The following is a 12,818-nucleotide window of genomic DNA, read 5'->3' as shown; positions in this document are numbered from 1 at the left end:
ATGGGTGGGGCCCGCAAGGGATAGACCAAGAGAAGCGAGATTATGGCTGTATGCATTTAACTAGTCTATGCAGTTGTGGTGATAGATGCACAGGATGAACTCATTGGGTACTTTATCACTGTGCAGGGCAACAGGGCTGTACATAAGCCACCAATGTTAGTGTGCAGGTTTGATTGCCGATCGGTCAGCCAACAAGACAACTATTGCTCCACATTTCCACAACCAGCGGTTAAGGCATTGGTATGAGAATGTGGAATATGATCTGTTATTTAGGTCTTGGCCCGATTGGACTGCATCCATCCTTTGCATTTGAAACCCCCGTGGCTGAAGCTATATACACTGGGCTGGCTGACAGAAGCAAGGATTGCATGATGCCGCGAGACAAAGGCCAAAATGTACGGTTTACGGTCGGTGGGCCCGTGGTCGTGAGAAAGGTTTGCTCCATATTTGAGGAAGGCACTCAGCTTGAAGAGGAACCCGTGAAATAGAGTCAAATGCCACTGATAGTGAGTGTTTATGGAGACCTTCGGTCGGAAGCTACCAAGAGGAGAAGAGTTCGAGCGCCTATCGTTTCCTACCCCAACAGGGACGGTCGTATACTTGTTAAATGGACTGGCTCATACCTCTGATGTTAAAAGAATGCAGCTCAGTGGACGTGCCATTTGGCATGGCATGAGATCTGACCTCCCCTGCAGATGATGAACATGTACACATCACCTGTGGGTAAGGCTCCTTGTATAATGAAGCAAATTCAGACACAGGGGATTGACCTCGTGTTCCTAGTGTCTCTCCCGCAGACATGTCAGGGACCGACATTGTCGCATAAACTTACCCTAAGCGAGCAAAACTACCATCACGAGGACCCAATCCCACTAGTAGCTCCAGTCTACTCGTGCAGCCTATCTACTTACTGTACATGGGAGGACAGTCTGGATGGAATCCACTCTGTAGCCTTGGTTTCATTGTGAACTACAGATTAGCTGCTTGCATGGTCTTTCCAAGACTCAATTTTTAGGTGTCAAGACCCACAAAAGCGAGTCCTTGTGTAACCCAAGGATCGACAGCCGCAGATGGTCTACTCAAGCCGCGAGAGCTGTCCAGTAATGTCATGGATACAGCTCAGCCCAGTAATTTGGAGCTACTTTTGGCTAGGAAGTACTCAATACCAGGTTCGAGTGGGCTGGGATAGAGCTGTGGTGGTTTGTTGTATGCGCTGATTGCATATGGTGTACTGCAGACGCTGACGTTCTCATGCGATCTAGGTGCACAATCGCTGTGTTACTACAGGACATGCATTGCTTCTCCTAAAATTATACACATGCTCCTTGGTATTATATTAAGACTTAGGGAGTCTTAACAAAAGCAAAGAAAGGGATGCTGTTGGGCATACTCTTCCTGCACTGTGAAGGATACGCACGGGCAGTTTATATCTAGTTAGCGGATTTTCTTGATCATGGAGTGTGCTCAAGCACAAACCAGTAGACCTACCATCAGAGCCTGGAATGGAAAAATTGCAATTAAGGCATCTGATCACAATTACATCTCAAATGCGGACCATTTGGCCAGATATTAGGATCCTAATATGGAAAGGCACCGCTAATTTAGATAGGAAAGTCAAGATAGATGCCTATGATACTAGGACCTAGAGCCTAGAATTATAAACCGTAAAGAGCCATTCTTATTAGGTATAATCTATTACCTTCTTATAAGGTAGCAAGCTTCTAGCATCTAGCTCTTATGGCCAAAGGATTAAGCTCTGAATCCCATCACTGGTGTCCTTAAGCATACTCTGGAGAGCCATTCTGGGTAAGTTTAGTCAGTCACCTCCTCCATGCCCGAGAGACATGGGGATCAGCCCTCCGAGTGAACGATTCTGCTGTACGCTGTATTGATGGTTATAGAGAAGTTAAAATTCTGGAGAAGAGCCCACTCCAATCCAATTAATGAAGGACTCAAACAGAAGTGAACACTGGTGTCCCTATCACTAACAAAGACAACGTAGGGTTTTTTCTAAAAGCCAACTGACACCTGATATCCCTGATCTGTCGTCCGAACATCAAAGTTCACCTTTCCAACACAATCTCCATACTCATTAGGCTTGTCCACGCGGCCCGATCCAGCCCCCGGAGTGCTAGTCGTAGGCGCTCCAAACGTCACATTGGTATACGGGAGCGAGCTACAGAGATGGCTCGGCATGGCATTCCAAGGATAGTACTCAACGAATCCAACCTGGCTGCTTTTGATTCCTCCAGCACCACTCGGCAATGTGTACGACCCAACATGTGCCGACTTGTCGACCAGGGTTGCCGTCCAGGTGGTGCCGCCTGTGTTCTTGACCACGAGATCGTAGAGTGGAGCATATGGTGCTGCGATTTCCACACCGCAGCTGACACCTGCACCGCCGTCTGCGCCGTCGTGGCAGTTTGGGTCAGTGCTCGTTGTTCCGGGCACGAAGCTGGAGAAAACAGCGTGGACGATGCTTGAACCGGAGGCATCCGGACGGGGTTGGAGACCGGTATACCCGACATCAGAGAGACCGTTGAAGACAAATTGCTGTGCGAAATAGTAGCCTTCCTTATGAGGTGCGTTGGCCATCGAGATTGGGAATGTGATGTCCTTAAGACCAGAGGAAGGAGCGTTGGAAAAGCTCCAGCTCAGACCAACGAGGGCCTGTGTGAAGGGGATAATAGCAAGAACAACGGCTGTCTTCATTTTCAGAGATTGGGTATATTGAAGAGAGATGACTGAGGAAAAATCGAACACAACTGAATATGAGCTTCGCAGTCCCCGCTACATATCTGGATTGAACAATTTATATATACTTGCGACTCTGGTCTCGCTTCCAGCGATTCCATTTGTGAGTAGTCACGGCGGATCAACAGTTCTCAATGTGCCGCTCGCCAAATCGATAGCCGATGTGGATCTTGGAGATCCGCTTGTAAGGGACGCTCGTGATGTTCCACTTTCAAGCAACATTATCTCTGGCGAAACAATGACGTTACATTCAATTGTTTACAATCTGGACTCTCTCGTGCGCGGCTGCCTTTATTTCGATCATGGTGACATTCGGGACCGCTTATCTCGTAACAAAATGTACCCTGACTCTGACGGCTGTTTTACTTTTGTTTCAGAAGGTAGGAGCAAGCGGAGCTACATTGATCGAGAAATCAATTACGTACTCAGAAGAAGACGATTGTGGGATCTGGCAGAGTGAAGTCACTGGAAGGAACTCTCTACTGCCGGCTCATGGTGATTTGTGAAGCGTTCACTAGGATCTCCTTCTTCATTAATAGATTCTTTTCTCGACTGCAAATTCTACTGGCCCGCACCCGGACTTTATTAATAGCTATGATACGTCTTAAGAAGATCTGCAGATCTCACCATCACCTATGGTCTTGGAAGTCGCTGCAAGTTTGCCGCTAATCCGATGCATGTGGTTGATTGATCATACAAGACAGCGCATGACCAAGCCGATGCATGGCCACTTGGGTTAATCAATATCTTTGTGAAAGGATACAATTGGATTGTCTGCGCGCTTATTCTCAGTACATGCCCATCAGGAGAAGAGAGGACATCGCTCAAGCGGCTACTGCGGCCTCATGATTGGCCCCGGTTTAACATGAGGCAATGGTTAGGCTTCAACCGGGATATATGAATGCTCAAGCTGGCTTCACATTGGTCAAAATTAGTATGGTATTGGGGCCGATATATGCATGCCAGAAATGCCGATGCAATAGTTACGACAAATGTCAGGCTTAGGCGAAGCCTCAGCCTGACCTATTTGAATGCCGACTCCCCGCAGAAACAGACAGGCTGAACTTGAGAAATTGCGGAGATAAGTCTATTGAAGAATAGGCAAACGTGGAATTTACGCGATCTTGTACCGAAATCCAAATTCGGATTTGTTGCCATGATCGTGAGTTTCATCTGAAGATGCGTCCGAGCAGCCGTGATGATATTGAGGTTGCTATCATATGCGCTCTTCCGCGGGAAGTGAACGCTGTCGAAGCCTTGCTGGACGAAACCTATAGCAGGCTCTGCAATGGCCACATGAAAGATTATAGAGATGTGAACGTCTATACGATGGGACGAATGGGGAAGCACAACATTGTCTTGTGCCCTTTGCCACATATGGGCAAGGTGAACGCAGCTTGCGCGGCTACAAACTTGCGATTCAGCTTCCCGAACATTCGGCTGGCATTGCTCGTGGGCATATGCGGCGGCGTCCCTTTTCCGTCGGGCGGTTCCCCGGAGATATTCCTCGGAGACGTCCTCATCAGCGATAGTATGATTGAGTATGATGTCGGCAGGCAGTATGCGGATGGCTTCCACCGGACAAGTCGCGTCAAGGAGAGACTTGGAGGGCCGAATCAAGAGATAAGAACGCTCTTGTCCTCGCTGGCGAACAGTGAGGTTTATAGTGCATTTGAGGGGCAGCTAAACAGGCATTTGGAGGATATGCAAGCGCTGAACAAGAGGTGGATGTGCCCGGGCATTTCACGGGATATTGTCTTCGAGGAATCGAACCTGCATCGGAATCGGACGATCGGACGTCATCGTTGCACCTGTGCTAACGGAGACTCCGTCAGTTGCCCTCGTCACGGTTGCGAAGAGACGCATCCCCTTCGTCTTCGGTCCAGCGAGAACTCTGATCGTATTAATGTACACATTGGTACATTCGGATGTGCGGATAGGGTGATGAAGTCAGCGCAACACCGTGATCTGTTAGCGAAACATGAAGGAGTCCTCGCGGTTGAGATGGAAGGTGCCGGAGTATGGGATAATCTTCCATCTGTCATCATCAAGGGCGTATGCGACTATGCAGATAGCAACAAACATAAGGTATGGCAGAACTACGCTGCAGCCACGGCTGCGGCTGCTGCTAAAGCCTTTCTGGGTTGTTGGAAACACAATGCTAGAGCAGGTAAGCTATTCTCGAGAGCCTGTCTTGACCATACTAATCATTAGCCCTAGATTCTTCTTCGCGGCAGAAACTGCACATGACGGTTCCGATCCCAGAGACGGTCTTTTCTGGGCGGAATGTTGAGTTGGAACAGATCGAGCAGCACCTTGGACGGCCCCAGAGAGGCAGAAAAGGCGTCGTCCTTTGGGGACTCAATGGTTATGGAAAGACACAGTTGGCAGTCCATTATATAACGATTCACAAACCTCTTTATGATTACATTTTGTGGATCGACAGCTCGTCTGCGGACTCGATCCACGGTTGCTTTGCTCAGGTTCTGACGATGCTTGGTAAAAACAGCAATGAAGGGCAGTCAGCTGTTGATATGGTCTTGGAGTGGTTGGAGCAAGTCCCGAATCGTTCTTGGATCATCGCGTTCGATGGGGTTGATGGCCGCGGGGATCCGAAAGAACCTGATTATTTAGATCTAAGGAAGTACATTCCTTCCAGTGACCATGGCCATGTGTTATTGACAACTACATCATCTGATCTGCATTTTCGGCTGAACCTTGCAGGGATCCAAGTGAATGGCGTTGACGAGCAAGCAGGCTCTGAGCTCCTTCTGAGGTGGTCAGGTAGCAGTATCTCGAACTCTTCAGGTATTCATCCAAAATATATAATCCTGGCTCCGCCGTGTACTCACATTGCCCACAGCTCCAGTAACTGCGAGGGCAATCTCCCGCCGGTTTGGAGGCGTCCCTCTTGCCTTGGAACAAGCTGGCTCATTCCTCTCTTACGGTATCATTTCTATAAACGAATACAGTCTGCAATTTGAGAGACAACTTGCTGAAACGACATTTGAAACACCCTTGTGCAAGTATTTCGAGACTTACGAGACCGGGCGTACTCTTTGGACAGCGTTTGAAATGTCGTATGACGCTCTGAGGAGGCGGAATAGCGACTCAGTGAAGCTTCTACATCTTCTCGCTCTCCTTGGTCGTGACAAGATACCTTTCTCGGCCATTTCGAACCTTGTTGCCCAGTATGGCGAGAGCCCTGAATCACCCGATCTGACGTGGTTGCTCCACTTGCATTCACAGAGCGATGACTTCGCATCTGCGCTCAGGGAGCTAGAGAAGTCCGGGTTTGTCAAGTTCAACCGGAAGCGCTCGGATACTATAATTGACAGTTTCTTCATGCATGGCATGGTGCGCTTCTTCGTGCGACTAAAGTTGTCAAAGGAGGATATACACGACAATGCGGCATTCGCCCAAAGACAGTTGCAGCCAGAAGATTCAGCACGGCAATCACTGACAGCCGTCGAAACTGCGTGATTGCTGTGAAAGTCTGGGGAGCTGGTAATATATAGCCCGTCGGATTCTGACGCCTTGTTTTGCTTAATAAGTAGGTATATCATTTCTGATGATACGGCTACTATCTCCAAACATATAGCATCAATCATTCTGATACCAGCTTAATGTATCATATACAAAGCAATTCCATCCCTCTACTGCGCCGAATTGGCCTTTTGCACCATTGAAAGCCTCTGTAAAACTTCTCCTTGCACATCCTGGACAATCCTCTCAGCGTCTTTCACATCATGAATCAGCCCAATCGCAGCACCAGCATACGTCGCCAGTCTTCCCTCCGGTCCCCACCCAGCATCTCCCGCCTTGAGAGCCTCATCATGAAGCGTCTTCAGCTCATCGAATGACCGACCCGCCTGATGCTCAATGAACGACTTGTTGATAATCGTCCGAGGACTGTACTCTTCCGGCCAGCCCACCGTGCCCCGCAGCTGGTTATACAGCAACGTCCTCGTCGTCGAGACGGCGCCATCACTCGCCCGCACAATCTCCCGCTGATAACCAGGACTAATCCTCGCCTCTGTAGCTGCAAGGAACCGCGTCCCCATCACCACGCCGGTAGCCCCGAGGCAGAGCGCCGCCGCCGCGCCACGTCCATCAGCTATGCCCCCAGCTGCAAACACAGGGATGTGCGGTGGAAGACTGTCCATCACCTCCGGGAGGAGTGCCATAATTCCCAGACCGTCGTTTACCCGCCCGTGGCCGCCGGCTTCTGCTCCCTGCACGACAATCACGTCTGGCTGTTCAATGCCCTGTGCGAGCTCCCTTGCTTCAGCTAGCGTGCCGATCTGGACCCAGATGCGGGTGGAGGGGGATGCATGCCGGATCCGCCGGGACCAGGTATCTAGGTCTTTTTGTCCGTTGCGGGGGGCGTAGAGCCAGGCGGCGCAGGGCTTGTGTTTGGTTATTGTGGAGACGGCGACTTCGATGTCGTCGTTCCAGAGTTGGAAGCCGATGCCAACGGGGAGATTGGGTTGGCTTTGCAGCAAAGAAGGCTGGGTTTGGGGCGTAGAGAGCGATTTTATCAAGGTCGATGCTTCCTCGAGATCAACGCTGATGTCTTGAGTCTTGACACCCGGCCCGATGAATCCAAGCCCGCCTGCGCGGGAGACAGCGACTGCCAGTGTGGGGCCGGACATTACCCGCATCGGGGCACTGACGACAAATGGAGCTTTCATCCATGGGTATGAGCGGCAGATGGTGGTGACGAGGTGAGACATATTGTTCGTTGACTTGCGCAGTAGGAGATGGTTTCTTCAGCGGATATAAGTTATGATGTTGGCTTTACGTGAGTCACAATGAGTAAGAAGTAACTTTGTCTCAATGCCGAGGATAAGTCAGGTAATCTGGTGGAGAGCTGGATCAGCCCATATGATTGGTCATCATTTCGGAATCACTGGTCCCATATAGAAACCTAAGGTGATAGCTGGAGTAAAGATGACACTGTCTCAGCGCACTTTGACGGACAGAGTTGGAGCAACCATTCTAGGAGGTGGTAGGGTTTGCCCATGCGTGATACAGCGTGAATGAACGAATTGTTCTGTCTGCGCCCGACTGGAGTCCAAAATGCGGATATCGAGAAAGAGGAAGAACAACCGGCTAAGAGAGAAAGACAAGAGTAGACAATCCACGTATTAATTCACAGTCAGAGAGTCCATTAATTAGTCCGTCTGAACATCATTCGCCATAAAATCACTTGATATATACCTTCTCAAACATCCTCCACCTCTCCTCCATCAACCCTGCCCACTTCTCATCCTTATCCAGATTCAAAAACCTCAACGCATTTCCCGCGAGAATCTCAGCCCGCTGCCTCCAAGACAAGAATGTCTCCAACCGTCCATCCTTTGCGATCATTCTCCCTGCCTCAGGCACCTCCCCAAGCGGAAATGGATAATCACTCCCCATGATCATCTTATGCGCCCCAACCTTCTTCACCAGATACTCCAGCAACTCAACGTCATGCGTCAAACTATCAATCCAGATATTCTCCCGCACAGTCGCATGCTCAGTGGGCGTGACTCCCCCCGCATCCCCCGCCACCAGATCCGGCCGACAGTCATATCCATGCTGGATCCTTCCCAGTAACGCAGGGAACGAACCCCCCGCATGTGCGAAACACAGCTTCAGCCTCGGGAATTTCAGCAGCGTCCCGGAGCAGGTCAGCAGATGCAGTGCTAGCGCCGTCTCGCACGGCATCCCGATGAGCCAGCTGCTCCAGTACTTTGCCCAGCGGCGCGGGTTCTCCTTCGGCCAGGTGTAGCCGAGCGGGTGCACGAAGACGGGCATGTTCAGCTCCTCGCATGCAGCCCAGAACGGATGCAGGGTTGGATCGTCGAGTGTAACCCCGTCGATTGTGGTTCCGATCTCGACGCCGTGGAGCCCTAGCTCGTGCTTTGCGCGGTGCAGCTCTGCGACGGCGGCGGGGACGTCTTGTAAGGGCACGGTTGCGAGGCCGAGGAATCGGGTGGGATGTTGGCGGCAGATGGAGGCGATATGGTTGTTTAGGTGTTTAGCGAGAACGGTCACGGGGGCGGAGGGCTGGTCGTAGAAGAAGAGGATGGGGATTGTGCTGAGGACTTGTACGTCTGTCCCTGCGGCGTCCATCTCGGCGAGTCTTGTTGCCGTGTCGTAGCAGTTTTTCTCGACGGTGCGGAAGAAGCGGTCGCCTATGTACATGTCTACTTCGTCTGGGTTGGCGGGGTTTGGGCGGAGGGTGAGCCATGGTGATTCTGAGGCTGATGCGGTGGATGAATCTGAGTCTGAGGATGATATGGGAGGAGTGTTGGAGGGATATGAGGAGAGGTCAGGGAGCGAAGGGGGCATAATATGAGTGTGCATGTCGATGCGGAGAAGGAGGTGGTTTGTACAACAACTTCCCATTTTGATGTTTGCAATTCAATTATTATGATTATGATGAATATCTTGTTGATCCGATGTAATGAAATTGGAGAAGAACAGATGATCTACCCCAGGTATCTACGATCCGTATTATATGCGGGGCGTATACGGATCCCATCCGGATAGCATCCGATGCATCGATAAATACCAGGTAGACATCATCGGACAGCATGACAATCAGCATCCAGATCAACATGACGACACTCAATCCCTTGTCCTGGGCCACCTGGCTGGCCGAAAATGAAGACAAATTACGACCTCCGGTCAACAACTGCTGTCTCTATCAGGGGAATGACTTTATCCTGATGGCAGTGGGAGGGCCTAACGAACGCAATGACTATCATGGTACGGTTCCTCCAAAATGAAAACATCGTAACTGACAGCTCTAGTTAATGAAACCGAAGTATGTTTCCGGTGGTAGAAGCTGAGCTAGACTAATAAGCAGGAATGGTTCTACCAAGTCAAAGGCGACATGCTTCTCCGGATCGTAGAGAACAATACATTTCGCGACATCCCTATCAAAGAGGGCGAGATGTTCCTTCTTCCAGGTACGTAGTCCGAATTCCAGTCGATCATCCTGACATATGTAGGAAACACACCCCACAACCCCGTCCGATACAAAGATACCATCGGTCTAGTGATGGAACGACAACGACCGGCGGAATCTCGCGATCGACTGCGATGGTACTGTACCAAGGGAAATCATCCCTCGCCTACAATCATCCGCGAGGAGGTCTTTCACTGCTCAGACCTCGGGACACAACTGGAGCCAATCATCGAGAGGTGGCAGCAAGACGAGGAGAGTCGACGATGCGGGGAATGCGGTTGTATTGCAGATCTAAAGTGAAGCTCTTACTCATAGTTTCTTCGAAGCCAATGAATGTGAGGTTATACACGGGGCAATCTCCGTATCCGCTCCCGGTCCCACTGGAATGCGGGGTACGGATCTATAGATAAGATCCACTGTATAGAGACGGATACCTTCCCGCGTATGATATCGCTTAGGAATTGTGTGCAATTCTACATGTCCTGAATAGAGACTGGACCGGTATAGACAATGATTCAACCATGGGATTACGCTTCAATCGAAGCCGCCGAGTCTCTCCTTCAACAATCATCCTTTGAGCCCTTCCAACTACAAAACCTCATCAACGGCGCCCCGACACCCTCCACCAGCGGCGAATGGATAGACTCCTTCAACCCAAAAACCGGGCAAATATTCGCTCGCGTCCCAAATAGCTCAGCCCAGGACATCGAAAGCGCAGTCCAAGCCGCCGAGACAGCCTTCGACTCATGGTCGCAGACTGCCCCGTCGAAGCGCGCCGCACACCTGAATCGCATCGCGACACTCATCGAAGAACGCCGCGAACTCTTCGCTGTATGGGAGAGTATCGACCAGGGAAAGACCCTTGCGCGGGCAAGGGTGGAGATTGACCGCGCTATCTCTAACTTCAGGTACATCCTTTGCGGAAACACTAGACAAAAAGCTAATGACACGGTGATCAGGTACTTTGCAACATACATCCAACAACAACGGACCGCTGCGCGCTGGACCGACGATAATGTGCTGACGTACGAGCACCGCTCCCCGATTGGGGTCTTTGCGCTCATCTCGCCGTGGAATATGCCGCTGTACCTATTAACCTGGAAGATCGCGCCGTGTCTGGCGTTTGGGTGTACGGCTGTTGCGAAGCCGAGCGAAGTTACTAGCGTTTCTGCATATTGTAAGTTTCCCGTCGGGATTCTGGGGTAATGCTAAGTGGATAGTGCTTGGAAAGGTAATCCAAGATGCTGGCCTCCCGCCCGGAGTTCTGAATCTCGTCTATGGGGCCGGTAATCCCACCGGCTCGGCTTTGGTCAGGCATCCCCGTGTCAGGGGTGTTTCGTTCACTGGTGGTACGGCGACTGGGATTCAGATCCGGAGGGATACCGTCGAGGATATAGGGAAGCATGTCTCGCTTGAACTGGGCGGGAAGAATCCTACGTTGGTCTTTGACGATGTTGATCTTGACGCTGCTGTTGCGACGGCCGCAAGGGCAGCATTCGAGAATCAGGGAGAGGTACGAGTCCTCGCCCTATGAGATACCTTCGAAAATCTAACGAGATAGATTTGCCTCTGTGGCTCTCGAATCTACGTCCAAAAATCCATCTACAACTCCTTCCTGTCCCGCTTCGTCGCCTACGTCCAGGAGCACTACATCCTCGGGCAGACCGTCGGCGCCGTCGTCTCCCTCGCCCATTACCGCAAGATCCGCTCGTATCTTTCCCTAGCCACCCAATACCCGGATAGCTTCAAGCTGGGCTCGGTACCCCCGGAGACACCGGAGGGAGGCTACTGGATCGCACCAACCATTCTCACCGTTCCGGACGACAGCCCAATCATGAAGGACGAGATATTCGGCCCGGTGGTGACGGTCAGCTCGTTCGAGAGCGAGGAAGCAGTAATATCGCGCGCCAATGATAGCCAGTACGGACTAGCGAGTATCCTCCTGACGCGGGACGGAGCTCGCATGCGCCGGGTCGGCGAGCGGCTGGACGCAGGAATGGTGTGGGTGAATTGCTGGCTGGTGCGCGAACTGGGCACGCCCTTCGGGGGGATGAAGGCGTCTGGTACAGGACGGGAGGGGGGCGATTATAGCCGAGATGTATTTAGTAATGTGCGGACGTTGCATATTCCTTCCGTTTAGTCTGTCTAGATCTAGATACAGGTTCTCATACTTCAACCACCGCCGTACATTTAATTTCCACCAATAGCCTCGGATTCGGCAGTTCCTTCACCCCAATCGTTGTCCTGGCTGGTGCATTCGCCCGGTCCGGCCAGACCTTGTTCCACTCCTCATTCATCCCGCTGTAATTCTGCGGCAGGTCGATCAGGAAGACCGTCGCGTCGACGATGTTCTGCAGCCCGCCGCGGCCGTCCGTCGCGCCTTGGATGATACTTTCGATGTTGCGGAGTACTGCGGCTGTTTGAGCGCGAATGTCGAGTGTCCAGGTGCCGTCTGCGTGTTCGGTCACGCCGTCCCAGGTGCCGTCGCCGCGGCGCGAGGAGGTGCCGGAGACGTACAGGGTGCGGTGTGCAGTTGTGGGAGCGAAGCGGGCGTGCGGGTAGTTTGCTAGGCCTTGGGCCTTTTCGGCGGGTAGAAAGTAGGGTGTTCCGTTGGACATTTTGAGGATTTTGAGGTGTGATGTTTGAAGAGATGATCGCGGGGAAGAGACCGAGGTTATATTTGGCTGTTGTAGACTCGGAACCGGATCCGCCCCGGATGTTATCCGGATAGAGCGGGGATTGTGTTCGGCATCGGGACAGTGGTTCACAAACTCGAGATAATTATATTGTTCAAATCAATTATCCTTCTATGTATATTGACTCTGCACACTGCCACGATGCATTTGATAAGCCGGTGGCTCTGAGATAAAATTATACTGAGTTGCCAGAGCGTCCATATCTGCGAATGTCACAAAGCTGAACCTGGCAGTACGTCGATCCATCGGGTGAGATGGCAAGCGCCAGAGAATCTAAACTCTGTCTCGTCGCTAGCTGGGACCAATGACTGTACGGTAGCTGTTGTCTCATAACCGCTTCTGTACCAACGAGTCCGCCGTCAAGGCAGACTGCCTCTCGGGGGCACGGGACACGTATCCCGTAA

General features: G+C 51.4%; 7 protein-coding genes across 7 annotated transcripts; 3 read left to right on the top strand and 4 right to left on the bottom strand.

Annotated features, from left to right (window-relative positions):
* Positions 1-2,010: 2,010 nt before the first annotated feature.
* On the bottom strand, positions 2,011-2,712 carry ALT_3349 (uncharacterized protein; the record flags this gene model as incomplete). Its single annotated transcript, XM_033556636.2, has 1 exon — positions 2,011-2,712. The coding sequence occupies one exon, from the start codon at positions 2,710-2,712 to the stop codon at positions 2,011-2,013; it is 702 nt and encodes a 233-aa protein (XP_033412527.2).
* A 1,221-nt stretch (positions 2,713-3,933) lies between these two features.
* ALT_3348 (Pfs and NB-ARC domain protein) lies at positions 3,934-6,237 on the top strand (the record flags this gene model as incomplete). Its single annotated transcript, XM_089599556.1, has 3 exons — positions 3,934-4,924; positions 4,975-5,562; positions 5,618-6,237. 3 exons carry the CDS (start codon positions 3,934-3,936, stop codon positions 6,235-6,237), a joined length of 2,199 nt encoding a protein of 732 aa, XP_089455894.1.
* A 173-nt stretch (positions 6,238-6,410) lies between these two features.
* Positions 6,411-7,490, bottom strand: ALT_3347 (nitronate monooxygenase; the record flags this gene model as incomplete). The annotated part of the gene is made up of 1 exon (XM_033556638.2): positions 6,411-7,490. One exon carries the CDS (start codon positions 7,488-7,490, stop codon positions 6,411-6,413), a length of 1,080 nt encoding a protein of 359 aa, XP_033412529.2.
* Positions 7,491-7,962: 472 nt separating this feature from the next.
* On the bottom strand, positions 7,963-9,153 carry ALT_3346 (amidohydrolase family protein; the record flags this gene model as incomplete). The annotated part of the gene is made up of 1 exon (XM_033556639.1): positions 7,963-9,153. One exon carries the CDS (start codon positions 9,151-9,153, stop codon positions 7,963-7,965), a length of 1,191 nt encoding a protein of 396 aa, XP_033412530.1.
* Positions 9,154-9,365: 212 nt separating this feature from the next.
* ALT_3345 (3-hydroxyanthranilate 3,4-dioxygenase) lies at positions 9,366-10,018 on the top strand (the record flags this gene model as incomplete). Its single annotated transcript, XM_033556640.1, has 4 exons — positions 9,366-9,516; positions 9,561-9,574; positions 9,617-9,719; positions 9,762-10,018. 4 exons carry the CDS (start codon positions 9,366-9,368, stop codon positions 10,016-10,018), a joined length of 525 nt encoding a protein of 174 aa, XP_033412531.1.
* A 210-nt stretch (positions 10,019-10,228) lies between these two features.
* ALT_3344 (aldehyde dehydrogenase) lies at positions 10,229-11,858 on the top strand (the record flags this gene model as incomplete). The annotated part of the gene is made up of 4 exons (XM_033556641.2): positions 10,229-10,626; positions 10,678-10,895; positions 10,939-11,231; positions 11,280-11,858. The coding sequence occupies 4 exons, from the start codon at positions 10,229-10,231 to the stop codon at positions 11,856-11,858; spliced, it is 1,488 nt and encodes a 495-aa protein (XP_033412532.2).
* A 25-nt stretch (positions 11,859-11,883) lies between these two features.
* ALT_3343 (RidA family protein) lies at positions 11,884-12,336 on the bottom strand (the record flags this gene model as incomplete). Its single annotated transcript, XM_033556642.2, has 1 exon — positions 11,884-12,336. One exon carries the CDS (start codon positions 12,334-12,336, stop codon positions 11,884-11,886), a length of 453 nt encoding a protein of 150 aa, XP_033412533.1.
* Between the last annotated feature and the right edge of the window lie 482 nt (positions 12,337-12,818).

Source organism: Aspergillus lentulus, assembly GCF_001445615.1.
Source record: "Aspergillus lentulus DNA, contig: Alt08, strain: IFM 54703, whole genome shotgun sequence".
Classification (NCBI taxonomy): domain Eukaryota; kingdom Fungi; phylum Ascomycota; class Eurotiomycetes; order Eurotiales; family Aspergillaceae; genus Aspergillus; species Aspergillus lentulus.
The sequence above is the reverse complement of the archived record's forward strand: the minus strand, read 5'-3'. Positions and strand labels throughout refer to the sequence as shown.